The sequence below is a fragment of the Rhododendron vialii genome, chromosome 13a, assembly GCF_030253575.1.
Source record: "Rhododendron vialii isolate Sample 1 chromosome 13a, ASM3025357v1".
In the NCBI taxonomy this organism is placed as follows: domain Eukaryota; kingdom Viridiplantae; phylum Streptophyta; class Magnoliopsida; order Ericales; family Ericaceae; genus Rhododendron; species Rhododendron vialii.
The window spans coordinates 10,784,502-10,801,837 of NC_080569.1; the positions used below are offsets into that span (position 1 = coordinate 10,784,502).

General features: G+C 39.0%; 1 protein-coding gene across 3 annotated transcripts; it reads right to left on the reverse strand.

Annotated features, from left to right (window-relative positions):
* Positions 1-7,027: 7,027 nt before the first annotated feature.
* LOC131314916 (uncharacterized) lies at positions 7,028-15,764 on the reverse strand. 3 transcript variants are annotated; one of them, XM_058343847.1, is made up of 4 exons: positions 15,595-15,764; positions 13,288-14,434; positions 9,086-9,759; positions 7,028-8,287 (listed from the first exon to the last, which is right to left on the reverse strand). In XM_058343847.1, exons 2-4 carry the CDS (start codon positions 14,403-14,405, stop codon positions 7,269-7,271), a joined length of 2,811 nt encoding a protein of 936 aa, XP_058199830.1. In that variant the 5' UTR covers positions 14,406-14,434; positions 15,595-15,764; the 3' UTR covers positions 7,028-7,268. The 3 variants fall into 3 exon arrangements, with proteins under 3 accessions (XP_058199830.1, XP_058199828.1, XP_058199829.1); XM_058343845.1 differs by lacking the exon at positions 15,595-15,764 and adding an exon at positions 14,559-14,830; XM_058343846.1 differs by lacking the exon at positions 15,595-15,764 and having other exon boundaries at positions 13,288-14,831.
* Between the last annotated feature and the right edge of the window lie 1,572 nt (positions 15,765-17,336).

Sequence of the window (17,336 nt, forward strand, 5' to 3'; positions counted from 1 at the left end):
GCCGGCCACAACATGGCATTGATGATAAGAATTTTTAAAAAACGAACAATTTCAATACTTGAAATGAGCCGGGTAAAAGACCCACAAAACGTCCCAACAAGACGGTTCAATCCCCAACCCTCCGTAAGAATTGGGGAGGATCTCATCCCTATTTAAGTCTTGAGAAATAGTTTCACTGGGAGTGTCATATATATAGATTATGAAGGTTCAACCAAGGCAACCTATATTGGATTAAAGGTCGAAACTTGCAACTTTCCTAAATCAAAGTCCTTGGCCAACTGGAACAATTTTCGGAAAGAAGAAAAGAAGTATGCAACAATTCAACAAGCGTGCACTACTACAATAATAGATATGTATCACACTAAGAAAATTCACAAAAATCACGGTTTTCAGTAAAAGTGTGATAAAAAGTGATGCTTAAATTTTTATATCGCAGTTTAACTCCAAAACTGAGATAAAAAGTTGGTTTTAACACGGAATAAAAGACCTCGCTCTTGAGGCGAGATAAAAGAAAAACAACCTCACCTTTGCGGCGTGATAAAAGATTTTAGGGCGAAAAAATGAGATAAAAGATCTCACTCTTGTGGCGAGATAAAAGAGAAAAAATCTCACCCTTGTGGCGTGAAAAAAGATTTTAGGGCAAAAAAGAATGAGATAAAAGATCTCGCTCTTGTAGCGAGATAAAAGACAAAAGACCTCACCCTTGTGGCGTGTTAAAAAAGAGAAAAGATCTCACCCTTATTGCGTGATAAAAGATTTTAGGGCGGAACAGAATGAGATAAAAGATCTTGCTCTTGTGGTGAGATAAAAAAGAAAAGATCTCACCCTTGTAGCGTGATAAAAAACTTAGCGCGGAAAAAAGTGAGATAAATATTCTCACTCTTGCGGCTAGATAAAAAACCTACCCATTTAGGCGGGCGGTTTGAATTTTCACGTGGGCGGACTGATACTCATTTAGACAGGCTTTGAAAAGTTATGTGAGGAAAACGATGTCGTTTAAGGACTTTGAAAAGTTTTTTTTTTTTTAAGGTAAGAAAATAAGCCCTAATTACAGTCATCCCAAAAAATCTTTACGTTTCATTTTCATCTTCACGCCCAAAAAGATATATAGAGAGAGAAGGCAAATTCCACGAATGGGTTTCACCAGTGCCAGTTGTTTCTTCAATGACGGTGAGTAGAGAATGGAGTTGGGTTTTGAGATTTTGGGGTCCGAAGTTTCTTGAGGGGCCTATTTGGCTCGAGATCGTCGTCGTCAATGGGTTTCTGAGGTTGTCTTATTTTTCAGCTAAAGAGATCGTTGGCCCTGTTTTCGATTGGATTTGGATAAAAATTAATCTTGATTTTGTGTTTAATTTTTTTTGGAGCCTATTTTAATGTGCCACCGGTTTTACTCTGTTTCATTCTAATCACAAGAGGATTAATTAGCAGAGAGAGAAAGAAGTATTCTTGGATTCTTGCCTCTTAATTAAGCAATGATGAATTGGTTAAGTTGAAACTATTTGCCAAGTAATTCCGCAATCTGTGTTACTGTGTATGCAAGGATGGAACCAGAGGGTTTAGTGGCGGCGGCCGCCCCATCAAGAATTTTAGAAAATGCAATTATTATATGTGACAATTTTTTTTATCTCCAACTTATATGGTCTCGCCACTGTTAGGTTTTTTTCCTTATTTTTTTATTATATTCTAGTCATAAATCTTCTATTTTTTTTTCAAGAAAGAAGACCCAAAAAAGTATTCCAAAACTAAATTTAATAGGCCAAAGTGAAATAATATAAATGATGATGTGTAATTAAGAAAAAGAATTCCACACTCTAACCCTAAAACAACTTAACCTAAAAAAATTAAGAGAATTTAATTATTATGCCATTATCGATGCCCAAAATTAAAATTAGTCCTTTTTCATACTCCATGTGTAAATGACAAACATCATTTAGTTTAGCTTTTGTTATGTTATTTTAATTTTTTCTGGAGCCGATAACTATTAATATTGTAATGCATTTTTGTATTGAGGATCAGTCTTTACGAACTTTATCTTGACTTTAATTGAATCCCCGCTAATAAGCGGTGGATGAGATCTATCTCCAAATTAGTCGTTCTATTAGGTTGGATATCGAGTCATGCAGAAAGATACCCCATTGAGTCTTCAAGCCAGCATAAGGAAATTAATGAGTACGAGGATATATATACACACACACACACACAGAGATTTTCCAGTGCTTAGGGAACACAACCACGTGGATATTCTTGTATTCTTAATTTATTTTACTTTTGCTTGAACCCAATCAAATCTACAACTACGACTATGCAACCAAAACTAATGAGCTAACTAAGATTAAGAGTGACCAATCTGATTCAAATATAGCCAGGTTCATTAAAAAACATTATTTGGAGACAGTTGCATTCTTTACTTTTTATAATCACTTATATCTCTGTGTCTCGTGCCACTTTTAATTAATTAGTTGGAGATAAATTCCTTAAATTGTCTTTCGAAATTATTCCAACTATAACATTCACGAGATCGAGAATTAAGAACCAGATCAGAAGTTACTATGGGAGGATTTCTTGACCTGGGAATTATCCTGTTGACAAGTACGTATGTGTACTATTCAAATAGTCTCGGTCTCTCTTTTGGTTTCGTTTAATTGAGAATGATGGTTTGGTGTCTAATGAGAGAATATTATCAACTTATTGTTTAACGAGGGAATCAAAAGGACTGAATGAAATTCATTTCCCATTGAATTAATAGGTCCCCACCTTATCAACTTATTGCTGACAAGTACGTACGTGGACTATTCAAATAGCCTTGGTCTCTCTTTTTGGTTTCATTTAATTGAGAATGATGGTTTGGTGTCTAATGAGAGAATATTATCAACTTATTGTTGAACGAGGGAATCAAAAGGACTGAATGAAATTCATTTCCCATTGAATTAATAGGTCCCCACTTTATTAGCTGGTGGCAAACAAGGGTCTCATACGTTGTTATTGAAGCTGACTGCAAAACTCTTCACTGAAAGTTTGCTAAAATAGACAAACGAAATGTCTCAATTGCACATTGAATGAGCTTATCCCCACACACGGTCATTCTTGTATTTGAGAAGGATTGTGTGTGAATTTTTTTTGCTCAAATCCAATATTGGAAGACTCCGCACTTCATTAATTTGTTTGTTTGTTTATTTGTTTGATTGAAGATTCGTCCATTTGGATTGGAGAAGCCAGTAAATGTTATTTTTTTGTTGTTGTGGAAATTAGTATTTTGCGAGACTTGATTTAAGTGAGAGTTTTGGTTAAGAGTTTCTGATTGCACTTTTGGTGAGAGAATTTATAATAAATGGTCATACAATATAATATTGCAGAATGAATGAGCATTGGATCCACATTATAATATTGCATCATTATAATGTATGACCTATAATGACTTGTGCCAGCTGACATGCTAACCAAGGATGGAACAAAGGAGGTCTAATGGCGGCGACTGCCACGACAAGAATTTTAGAAAATACAATTATTATATGTGACAATTTTTTTTTATCCCAAACTTATATAGTCTCATTACTGCTAGGTTTTTTTCCTTATTTTTTATTATATACTAGTCATAAATCTTCTATTTCTTTCATGAAAGAAGACCCAAAAAAGTATTCCAAAATTAAATTTAATGGGCCAAAGTGAAATAATATAAATGATGATGTGTAATTAAGAAAAAAAATATTCCACACTCTAACACTAAAACAACTTAACCTAAAAAAATTAAGGGAATTTAATTATTATGCCATTATCGATGGCCAAAATTAAAATTAGTCTTCGTTTGTACTCCATGTGTAAATGACAAACATCATTTAGTTTAGTTTTTGTTATGTTACTTTAATTTTTTCCGGAGCCGATGACTATTAATATTGTAATGTATTTTTTATTATTTTTTTAGTATACATTTCGCCACTGCTAGGGTAAAATTCTAGTTCCGTCCTTATGTGTACGGAATAGATAGGCATGCAATGTTATGTCAGTGGCATTTCCAAATCACTCACTTTCTCTAATTGGAAATCAATTCAGTGCTAAGCACATGACTATATTGATTGCATACGTAAACCTCTGGATTAGACCAAATGGGAAGTTTCAGCGTATGCATTTTTATATATATTTTAATATCATGTTAATTGCATTTCAAAAAATTCAGCAAATTTTAAAGAAAAAAAAGTTTTTTCACTTTAGGAAGTAAATATAAATATTTTTGTTTTCCTAATGTAACAGAAGTTCTTGGCTAGCTTAGTGGTAAGGACTTGAGAAATTAAACCAAGAGTGCGTGGGTTTGAAACTTGGCAATGACAAGAAAAGATGGTCTAATAGATTCAAAAAAAAGATCACGCGCAATAATTTTTCATCTCAGTTTATGGTGTGATTATTTTGAACTTTCAATCACGGTTACAGACCGTGATCTAAAGTGACATACAATCACTTTCAAAAAAGAGAAACAATCACGCCCAAGAGAAACAATCACAACTTATAATCATGATAAAAGAGAAACGATCACGCCTTTTGGCTGTGATTGTTTCTCTCCTTCAATCACGGTTTATAACCGTGATAAAAGAGAGTGATTTACAATCACACCCAGATCCATCACGGTAGCAGGAGCGTGATAAAAAACTTACAATCATGGCCAATAGCTGTGATGTTTATAGTTTATTGTAGTAGTGGTGTAAGGTTTGAAGGTTTCCAAAAGTCACAGTATTTTCCCAATATGTAGTTTAGCTGCATTAGCCTAGCTAGTCATATTGGGTTGTGTATGAACTAACCAACTTAGATTTCTTCAACTTAAGAAGGTAAATTTTCTTCAAGAGTGTCTGCAAGTGTTTTGAATTTCTTAGCACATCCCTTAAAACTAGTTGCGAGTAATTACACTAGTTATGAAATGAGCATTAGGCATTTGTGTCTCCTTTTAACCAAAGCTCTTGTGGAGGATAAATTTTTGGATGAGGAGTGGGTACCATGTGGCGGTACCTAGCTCACATCCTAGCCATCTAAACGTGTTTTGGACGATCCAAATTTCTCTACTCTCTCTCCCCTCACCCGACCACTCTCTCTCATCTTTCTCTCTTTCTAAAATTCCGACTGTCCAAAACACGTTTAGACGTATGGCTAAAATTGCCTATGGGGTAGCACGTGTGTGATACTCGCCCGGCACCCAAAAAATTCTCCTTGCCAAGGGTTTTTGAAGAGAGGAACATCCGATTTGGTGTACTTATTGGGTCGAATCACCTTCCCATAATTATCCTGATTGTGATTCTTTGCCAGCAAACTCTTGGGCTATCTCACTCCACTCGTAAATGTGTGAAACAGCTGTGGGATGAGCTGTAGGTATTTGTCTAAGGTACGAGCAAGTTGGCTCGGGATACCTTTCAATAGCAATAGAAAAAAGGAACTTTAACCTACACATGGTCCAAAATGCCCACATTATTCATGATTGTGCTCGCTATTACCTGACCTATTCAAAATGCAGGACTGGCTGGAACTTAATTTCCACCATGCTTACTGCATGTGTTTACCTGCCAGTTGAGAGGTTTTAACCGTAATCTCTTTTAAGTAAAGTGAAAAATTAGTCACGTTAAAAGGAATTATGAATCAAACGGAGGTGATTAACGTGATGATTTAATTTAACTGATTATGATTAAAGTTTGATTAGAAAGCCATTCGAAGGTAAAAGCTATAAAATCTAAAGAAGTATTGTATCCCATCTCAATGTGCTTTCCTTTTCGATCATTTGTGTTTGGTGATGACCCTATGTGCGGAGATGATTTTTACTTTTTTTTTTGGTTCGACAATCAAGAATGTCCGGGTCAACTTATGTGCACATCGATTAATTCTCACCCTGGTCCGTTTAAAAGTAGGCCATCCACACAGGGAGGGGATGACTTCCAATTGTGCTTTAGAATGTAAGAAATTCAAATTTGGAAATGAGAACTTTGGAACAGCCAGTAGAACCAATGTAGCATAATGGTTAATATTTTTAATATCAATCAAAATACATCAAGTAGAAAACTTGTCCATGAACAGAGAACTAAGCAACCACGATGCCTAAGACACAACCCAATGGCTATACTCCAAACCAGGCAAACTCTCTCACAAAAAACACACACTTCACCATAAAGCTTCGATTGAAACACACTCGAAAAAGTAAAGAGGAAAAAATCCCATAACATCACAAACCATCCTAATCCGCGATCACGGGTAGAACCACCATGACCACGACCACAAATTATGGATCTCCGACGACCTCGAGATGCTAACTAGAACCATAACCATGAATGCTCATCCACCAGCGACTATGCATTGACGACGATGGAGGAGGAGCGGCAGAGGTGGGATTGGTGACAAAGGAAAGCCGAGAAAAAAGAGAGAGGAGGTTAACCCAAATAAACGCTTATAGCATCTATATCACTCTCTTTAAATTTTGGATCAAATTACTCATTAAAAAGTCACTTTGTCACTTTAACTATTCACTTTTAAAATATCTACAGCATTAGGATCTCTATATTAAAGTTATTCTATTAAAAATATGGTTTCTTTATTTTTTTATTCCACGATTACAAAAAAATACCGTGTGAACAGTAAAATAACCCATCAATTGAATTTAAAAGCAAAGATCTATTGACTTTGTGAAAATAGTAAAATAATCAATACCGTGTGAACAGTGGCTCGTGATAGGAAACGAACAACTGTTGCAATTCAAAAATACAGGAATGGTTGAGCGAGGCTGATGCACATGAATTTTCAGAATTCAAGTCGTTGGTTTAGCTAAGAAGGACAAGTAGAGTTGGTTTGAGGTGGACTTGACATTTATCGCGAAGGTCAATCGTAAAAATGCAATCATGCTACTGAAACTCAAGCGAAGCAGAGCAAAAACAGAACATTGATCCTAAGAAAGGGGAGAGGTCTAATGGATTTTCTTCCATTACTCACGGCCACATTGAGAGAGAGAGAGAGAGAGAGAGAGAGAGAGAGAGAGAGAGAGAGAGAGAGAGAGAGAGAGAGAGAGTTTAACAGTGGCACTTATGGCTGCATTTCATCAGTAATGTAACCCAATTCTTACCAACAATACAAGGAGGAATCAGTGACTCACCTTTGTCTTCACTGTTTGCTCCATATCCATCCCAAAACATACATCATTAAGACCAACCCCACCAAGAAAAATTGAATACTTACTATTACAAGTATTTTGTTTTCAAGAAACAAAAGAATAACAATCATTCCTTAATTAACACCAACAGTATAAATCATCAGAATTTCGCGCACTGTGAAGGCAAACCCGTGCCGTGATCCACCATAACAGTCTCCGTCACTTCGCACTGCAGCACATCCTGTTTCAACTTGGCTCCAGCGGCCTTAAGCCCCTTCAAAGAAACAGCCTGATTGAAAAGGTTCAACGACGGCAGCTTCGAAGCAGGAGGCAACTTCCCACCTGGCAAATAATCCCTGAAATCCTCCTTCAACAAGGGCACCTCGAAATCACTCTTGTCATGCTGCACCACGTTGTCCTTGGCCGAGATATGCGCCCCCGGTTCCATATGGTTAGTCGAGAAACTCGCCTGGTTCGGGAAATTCGGGTACAGGCTCACGTACCCCCTTAAATACATCATGTCAATGAGGAATTTCTTCCAAGAAGCCTGCCACCCATTCGTTCTCGACTTCGGGATTTGAACCGGGTTTTTCTTGGCATCCTCGGTGAACCTCATGTTCATGTACACGTAGAATTCCTTCCACTGCTTCGGGAAAAAAACCGCCCCCCAACTACACGGCAACTGGTGGAGATACGGCGTGTTTGGGTGAATCCTCTTAAAGAACTCGGTCGCGTTCCATTTCGGCCTCTCCTTCACCACTTCCACCAAGCGCGGGGTGTAGAGAGAGATTGAGGAGAGCTCGGGGAGAGACGCTTGCGGGTCGTAATGGTACGCCAAGAGGGCGTACTTGATCCAGAGGTAGTAAAAAGGGGAGACCTCGATGTCATCCTCGAGTAAGAGGCCGAAATCGTTGTCCGAGGAGGGGTACCAGCTCTCGCTGACGGCTCGGATCAATCCGCCCTGGATGATTCTTCTCCGCAGGGTTTTGGGGCCGTGGGTCCAGTTGAAGGAGTTGACGAATTTTATGGTTGATGCGTCTACTTTGGTGTCCATGTTGAAAGTTATGGGGACATGGTCTCCGAGGTAGTAGGCGTTGGTTAGGGAATTGAGAAGGCGGGTTAAGGAATGAACGCGGTTTTGGGTGATGATGTTTATGGAAATCTGCATCTTGTTCCAATCTGCAGGTGAAAGGTGGATTGCTTAGGAAACAGATAGCAGTAACAAATGACTCCCGAAATACGTAACGGCACCGGTGATATGGTGAAAAATCAGCCAATACCAAATGATGTGCATAAGTAAATAACAATATCAAGGTCCGAAATTCTGTTGCCTAACGGCATATAAACCGTCTCCATTTGAAAAACCCTGCTCAGAAATATTTCCTTGGAATTTTTTGCCATGTTTCATTTCGCTATGAGGAGAATCATTGCAGAAAGGAATGTTTGTATCTCAATTCTTCTCTTCAAGATGGATTCCTAAGAAACTCAAAATTGAAAAAATAAAAAACGACAAAGAACGTAAAGTTAGGCTAATCTTTCGTCCTTTCATAGAATGTGGGTTCCATATATAAAAACGAATAATAACTGTTAATATGAGAAAATAGTTTGTGTAATAGTGATATCACGTGACATACTGATATTGTGTCATCGTTTATTCACGTTCGTCTGCATGTCCTTGAGGTGGACTCGAGACCCAGCTGACCGATCATTTAACATTGTCAACTCGGTCTCGGGCCCATCAAACAAATGTCACACAAATGGCTGGGCATAAATGTATCGGACACCACAAAATACTTGTTCTGTCAACACAGCATCATGCGTAATTTTCCGTGTTTGTCAAAAAAATATCTTGATGACCTTACTTAAAGGGGCTGAAAATTTTGTTCTAAAAAAAAAAGAGTTTCAGTTCGAGCATCAAGTGATAAATAGATTTTATTTTTTTAGCAAAATCAAATACCAAAACCAATTGATTCTTACTTGGTAAAGCAGTAGGCCGGAGATCTGCCATCCAAAGCGCCTTACCCACCGAATTCCTCGGCAAAAGCACCAGCGTCGTCCCATTCCCAGCCCCCTCCGCCGCCATCCTCAACGCCTTCCTCACACTCAAATCCACATCATCCACCGCCACCACCACACTCGGGTTATGAATCCTCATCAACCCTTTCAAGCTCGAGTAAACCCCCTGGATCACCGGCACCTCAGAATCCGACACCCCACCGGAAGCCGCCCCGATACCCAGATCGAATATCTTAAACCTCCTCTCCCTGCACACCCCCTTCGGCCAGCCGAGCGCCACGGCGGCGTCCTCGCACGGGCAGAAGCCGCCGCCGGAGACGGCGATGTAGGCCTTCTTGCCGACGGTGGAGCGGAACTTCTCGAGGAGAGGGGCAAGGGCCTTGACCTCGGAGAGGGAGTGGGCGTAGAAGACGGCGTCGACCTTCTGAGGGTAGAGCTTGGCCCACTGGGTTACGTAGCCCGTGGAGAAGGCCTTCCACCACTGGTCGTCGCGGACCTGGACTATGTCCTTGAAGATGACGGTGGTCTCGGAGACGTAGGCGAGGCGGTGCTCGCTGTCGCCCCATGTTTCCTTGTCCCTTGGGTCGACTGGTAGGACGTACGAGCCGGCGTTTCTGTATTTCTGAAGCTGGTAGCTGCAGAGTTTTTTTTTTTTTCGTGGGTGATTAATTGAAATTAGAAAAGTGGTAATCGGTTGCAAAAAAGAAAGCGTTCGGAATAGAAAATCAGGATGTAGAACAGAAAATGAACAAAGATTTGTCTTTCTTTATGTGTCCTCGATAAAAAATCTTATTTACGGAAGAGTCGTAAATAAAATTTATGGAGCTAAATCTCGATCGTTCAAAAATATTTTTAATTCGGATAATTCAAAACACTTTTGGACGATTGAAATTCCGTGAAGCCGTGACTAACTTATCACGGCGCCTCTCTTTCTGCAAAACTCATGAAATTTATGCCTTGTTCGGTTCATTTTTTGAAAAAAAAAATCAACTTAAAAAATACTCATTTCTCATACTTCCAATAATTATTCTTCACTCATTATCCTTATCTTTAATTATTATTCTCATTTCTTTCTCTATCTCTCTCCACTCATTACCCCTACTTTCAATCATTACTCTCTCCACTCATAAATCCAAAAAAATTTCAAAATTTTCTAAAAAATTTATCCAAACACAGCATTAATATTTCTTTTTGTGTCTAATTCTCTGTTTCTAGTCTGGTAAACGTTGTATGTATGACCTAGGCCTGGGGGGAGGTGAGAGATAGGGGTGAAATCCGTTCGGTCTGATCCAGTTTTTGACAAATTTTGCAACTAAACCGAATTCAGTTTTGGGTTTTGAAAATTAAAATCAGTCCAAATTAAAAAGTTTTGTTTTTTAATTTATTTAAATAATTTGGTTTGATCCAATTTATTCCGTTTATTTGATTTTGGGCTTACAAGTTACAACAAAATTCAACGTGTCAACAAATAAGAATAGACAAAATAACTCATTTCAGAAACCAATTTAACCCAATTTATGGATTTAATAATGCCAAGCAAAAATACTACTCACATAACAATCCAAACACAATACCAAATAACCGAACAAAGGGCCAGTAAGATTAGGAAAACAGGATCATAGACAATTTATCAAACCTTGTTTGAAAAAAACAAAAGTAGCGTCATGGGTAATGATTATTTATAAGTTTATATACTTGATTATTCTAGTCATTCCGTCTTATGTGCGTCAGTTCGGATCATTTTTTCACCCTTTTTTTTTTTTTTTGAGTTAAACCGAAAGGGAATTGATTTTAACACTCTATTTTTTATCATTTACACTTCTTTTTTTTCGTCTTTACTTAGGTGTAAATTTACTATAGTGCCCCTTCATTTATGGGAAAGGAGACTTACGAAAGGGTAACAAAATAAATTCACATGAATAATAAGAAAAAAGAGGGTACCGATGGTTAAAAAGGTAGTGTGAAAATTACTACTCAAACCGAAATCAAACAGGTTTTAATTTCTTCTCAAAACCCAACCGAACTAATAACTCGAAAAAACAACACCAGACCAAACCAATTTTTTGACCAATTAATTTTTTCCATTTGGATTTTTATCGATTTTTATTTCTCCCCTAGTGAGAGATGTAAGCCCTTGTGAGAAATTTGCGGTAAAGGTTTTGAAAAAGTTGGTAAATGATCGGATTGTTAGATCAACGAATTTGGATCAATATAATCAAGTAGAAAAAATATAAATACAACGGTTATTTATAACACTTTTCACATATAAAGTTTAACCTACGTATGCATATATGGGATCTAGCTAGTACCCCTTGTGAGAGAGGTGGGTTGCCTCCCATAAACAGAATTAAACAGGTTGTTAAACTTCTTCGAAATTAACAGTATGAAATTGAATCATTAGTACTAGCAAGAGTAAAATCATGAGGGAGAGAGGGATATATACACCTCTAGAAATAAATTTATTACTCCTATTAGTCCTATATATATATATATATATATATATATATATATATATATATATATATAGTCAGTCTCCAATGAGTGGGTCCTCGTTTTAGTTAAAATGTGAACTTCCTCATTTTTTCTATTTTCTGATCGAATTTTAATGATCCGAGCCGCACAATGTGTTTAGAACGTGATTTTAAGAGTCCCTCTAAGAAATCGGCAAAAAAAATAACCGGGAAGAGCTTAATTTGAGCAGTTTTTATTTGAACCGTTCGATAAAAAACAAACAAAAACTGCTTGGATGAAACCCTTCCCGGTCTTTTTTTTTTTTTTTTTGATTTCATGCAAGTACCCTTAAAATCACGTTCTGAACATATTGAGCGGCTCGGATCATCGAAATTCGATCGGAAAAGGGAGGTCTGCATTTTATTAAAATGAGGTGGTCCTTATGGGAGACGGACTCTCTCTCTCTCTCTCTATATATGTGTGTGTATGTTCCTACGTAGGGATACACCTCTAGAAGGTTCCTCCACAGATAGCTCAGATTAAAAAAAAGAGAGAGGAAATGGAGAAAATGACACACTTCTTAATTAGTTAAAAATGTTTTCCAAAACAATTTCGAATCTAGATCTGCATACGGATATTGGCGTAGTACTTGGGCATTTGTTTATCCATGGACCATGCATGCTTCCACTATTTCAACATTTTGCATGATCTTAATTGGCCAAGCATATGAACAATCACTTTGACACTACCTAACAGATTACATTAATCAGATACTACTTTCATTTGTAAATTTACTCATAACAGTTTAGGTTAGACTAGTGGCGAACTCAAGAATTAGATAGGGATTGGCGTTGTGCCATAGTAGTCCGACACTATGTGTTGCATGTTGTTCTTGAAAAATAAAAAGAGAAAGGTAAAACATAAAATTGAAAGCTTTTTCATGGGCTTTGTTTTTTTGGTAAAAAAAAGAAGCTTTGGTTCAACTATCTTGTCGTCTTCAGACAGATGAAAGTCATTCAGCTATTATTTTTTTGATCCAAACCGTTTTACTTTTAAAATTGATACTACTTTTGTTATTTTTGTGTAAAAAAATCAAATTGTTTTAGATACTGCATGATAAGTATTTAATCGACTTTCCTCGATGTAGATTAATTTCTTTTTTGGAACCGGGGGTAACTCTGTCCCTGGATTAGACAGACTCGTTTTTAATAACTCCAAGTAAGGGGAAGGAAAAAAAAAGAAAAGGAGAGCTTATCTAAGGCAACCCTCCCATAGTCTACAGACTCTACTTGATCTCTTCTTTTGTTCCTACGTTTAGTCTAGAATACTGAAGCAGGTGACCAACTCGAAAGCAATTGCATTTACTAGAGTTTATCAAACTGAAATAAATTTAACTAGAAACACCCTTCCTTGCACGGTAAACTTCATAATGGACTAAAATTACCATCTGGTTCTTGTTAATCTTATTTGATCAGGGTTTTAAATTGCAGCATGAGAAACGTAACGGTATCGGTGTATTTGTGATACAATCATATATCATCCGATACATAAATAAATGACAGTTTTCAAAGTCCGAAATCCTATTACGTAATGGCCAAGACGATACGTAACGGTTTAGAACCATGGATACGATGCATATTACTGTTAACAAGAAAAAAATGAACTACTCCGTAGTAACCAAACATTAAACGAACTATGATGCATCAACATACCTTAGGTGCAGATCTTCACCGGTCATGAAAGTTAATGGCTGTTCAATAAACAGAGTCCTCACTAGCTCCGCGGACAAGAACCAAGAGCTAGAAAGAAAATCCACCTCCACGATTCTACCGACCGTGATATCGTAAGCCGGATCCGGCAGATAGAGCCCCGCCTCTTTCGACCGAACCTTTCGATAACTCGGAAACGTAAAATCCTTCTGTCTAAACGGCAGAATCCTCCCAATGCTGCCCAAAACAGAGTTCTTGTACTTCTCTGTCCCCGCCACGTGCGATAGAATCTGCAACATCTTCCTACCGGGAATCATATCATCGTCGAGGACGTACACGAGATCGGCTTCCGTTTGTAGAGCCATTTGGAACCTCCCGTAGTACTTGAAATCGTAGGTTGAGGAAATGAAACTGATTCTCGAGTCGTTGTAGCTGTCCACTATCCTCTTCAGGGACAACTCGTTCGGGCTACCGAACGCTATTACCCAGACATGGTGGAAAGGGAGGGTCTGGTGAAGGAGCGATTCGAGCTGGGAGCAAAGGGTTTTTCTCTTGAAATGGTTCAGGATAACCGTGACTTTCGGGATGTTCGGATGGGGGGCTTTCAAATCCCACTTGGATTTCATCTTCATAAGCTCAGAGAGCGTCTCGGTGCCGAAGGACTTGCTCTGGAACTGGAGCACCTCATCGTAAAGCTCCCTCTTGAGCTTGATCATCATGGCGTCATCGGACTTCTTCTGCTGGAAATCTATCTTCTCGTTTTCGCAGACTTCACGCGGGGTGAAGTGGGCAACCGCCGGGGTTTCTTGAACGAGCGAGTTGGAGGAATCTTGGTACCGGCTCACTACGTGCGTGGGGATGATCAAGTTTCTCCAGTTCTGCGCGAATTTCGTCGCCCATGAAAAATCGGGCTTTGTTCTTAAATCTATGGCGGGGCTCAGGTAGTACAACAAGAACGTCGCGTAAATCGCGAAGGCGAATTGGAGGCAGGTGAGCATAGTGACCAGGCGGGCCGGGGGGCTCTTTGGTGGTTTTAACTTGGTTTTTCCACCAACAATGTCATTGAGCATTCCTTCCAAGTAGTCCCCGCTTCTCAGGTTCGGATTCCGGGCTAAACCCATTTCTGAGAGTGCAAATTCGGATAGTTTACCTACAAAATTAGGCCAAGAACACGCGAGTTTTTGTCAGAATTAGTCCCGGGAAAAAAGTGTGAACCGTCAAAATTCAGAGCATGATGATATGAAGAGTTGGAGATCAATCTTGCTGAACAATACCCGCAACCCAGATCAGCTACTGAACATTAAAAGATTGTGTTTACTCGATTGGGATCTCGGAATTTTTCTTCGTGAGAGAAGACTTGGGGTTCAAACTGGGGAAGACAGGGAACTACGGGAGAAGAAGGGTGGTTTTGTTGACCTTTGAAGAAGTGCAATGGGAACAATGGCAATGTGTATATATGTAATTGAAATTGACTATGGAGGCAAAGGAGTAATTAGTATTGAAGTGAAGTTGAAGAACCCCATGAGAAATGCAGCCTAGGGGGTCACATGGGGGGTTAAGTTAAAGCCTTTTAATTAAAGAAAACATATAAAGCGTTTGTATCTTGGCTACTACTACTTCTCACTCACCAAGGCCTAAATAAAGGCCGGCTTTGTTGCCGTAAAAGTGGGATGCCCCTGCGTTTTTGGCACTTCTATGGTAAACTCTCTCTCCAGTGCCCCAGGCCTTTCATATGGACTTGAAAAGGGGAAAAATACCTACCAGTATATTTCTATCCAGCTTCTTCAAAAAAAAAAAATCTATCGATGGGTAGCAGTAAGTCAATGACTCGCTTTCTTATGGGACGGACAGTTCGTGATGTTTACATCGATTTATGATGGGCCGCTACAACAAGTATTGGTTCAACCTCAAGCGATAAATACTATTATATATCTACAAAAAACACTTCATTCTTTTTCTTGAATTTTGTGTTCTGGGAAGTATATCTACAAACACTTCATCTTGACTACTGATTAAACTGGAAAAACACTGAAAAGAGCTCCCAGGATCGATACACTAAATTCTAGAAATTCGAAACTATTACTCCTATATTTTTGTCTTGCATATAACTCAAAAGTCCATCCAAACTCAAATCCCAAAACCACTAATCCATATTAAATCACAACTTTTCAAACAACGCAAATCCCATCTGTCGGTGCCTCAAGAAACTCGACAAAAACCCCCCAACAAGTACAACCAAAAAAAATATGCAAACAAAGTACATTGCTAAAACAAAATTCAGGAAACACAAGATAGAGAAGCAATACTCACAAGCTTGATAATATCGAAACAATCGCTTCGAAAAGAATCTTTTCTTCTTCACCAAGTCAAGCTAATTAAACCTGTTCCTCCAATTTGCAGCAAATTTCATGGATGACACACAGTCCAAAGGATTGAGTACATCGAGAGATTTAAGTAGTAGTAGTTGGTAAGGGTTGTGGGTTGACCTTGTTATTGTATATACACATGCGTATACATGTTCTCGTATATATATCAGTATATCACATGTGCATGGTAAACATTTCAGCAATCTTAGCTGTGTTAATGCATTTTGCCAAACTTTGGCAAATAGGAAGTTTCAATGTAAGGAATCCATCGACTAAATTTGCTTGCAAGAGGGAAAATTCAAATGGGTTGTGGTCCCCTTTTGAATTGAAATCTTCTTTTATTTGTTAGGCAAGTCATATTTACAGGGGACAGAGGATCCAAAAAATAATAGTAATAATAATTACAGGGACAGAGGACTAGTGATGCAAAGCAATAAAAACAAGGAAATTAGGTGATAAATAAGAGGTGATTAGGCCTAATTTTAATCATGTATGTAGAGCTTGATTATATTTGTAAATGAAGTGATGCAACTGCACTATATGATTACGTGCCTTTAAGAAATTGGGAAATGACACCATCAAATGTCGTTAGTGGATTCCCCCTTTTGTAACCACCAAACTCCTCACTTTCTCTCTCTACAAACAACACCCAAGGCTACGGCTCTCAGGTTTTGGTTGGGGGAGGGGCGGCTCCTCCCCCCTCCCTCTCTCTCTCTTTGTCGCTCGCTCCCTCCAATCTCTCTGTCATTTCTATTTACTGAATAAGTTTCCAACCATGTCCGTTGCCGCTCCCGCTCTCTATCTCCGGCCATCTCTATTTCCTACTCCGGCATTCGTGTCTCAAGTGTTTGAGGCCTCTTTCTCCAGCGATGTGCTCCGGTGACCCTGTATTTCGCCGCCAATCACCCATGCAATCTATTTTTTCCCTCTTCTCCGGTCACTTGGCCCCCCGTTCCTTTTTTCCCCTTCCCCATCCAAGTGACTGCTCTCTCTCTCTCTCTCTCTCTCTCTCTCTCTCTCTCTCTCGGGTTTCTCTCCTCTTTCCTGTCCGATCGGCTTGTTCTTCTTTCCTTCGATTGGATCGGACTTCCCGCCCCTTTTCTCCCCGTCCCCCATCCGATCCAATCCAATCGTAAGGTGTGCTTGAGTGGGGTTTGATTGGCTTTTACATGTGTTGTTGTTTGGAGCTTGGTGCTGTCTGACCGGAGCTTGGTTATGCCGGAGTCCTTGTGGTCTGTTTGTTGCGACGCTGTGGATGTAGGGGTGCTGTTGTTGGGGTTGTTACTGGGGTCTTCAGCTCTTTGATCTGTGGCCGCTGTATATATGGGCGCGATCTGGCTAGCGGTTTGGTCATCCTTGGCTGATAAGCGCCTAAGATTGTTTGATCGTGGTGCTTAAGTCTTTTAGTTAGTAGCGTTTTTATTTATAATTTGTCATTTTTATTCAATATTGCTCGTAAGGTAGTTTGTTGAGTGTTTTAGGTAAAACGCCATTAAAAGGCGTATTTTGATCACGAGGCTAATTCCTAAGGAAGTTCAAGTATCCACGCCTAGTGGAACTTCTGCCGGGATGGCCCAAGAGCGAAGACGTGAGGCGTTGGGCAAGCCAGTGAGCCGTCGGGTGCCAATCCTTGGAGGCTGGCCTGAAGACCTGGAGATAAGCAACGTGTATCGATACAACCTTATT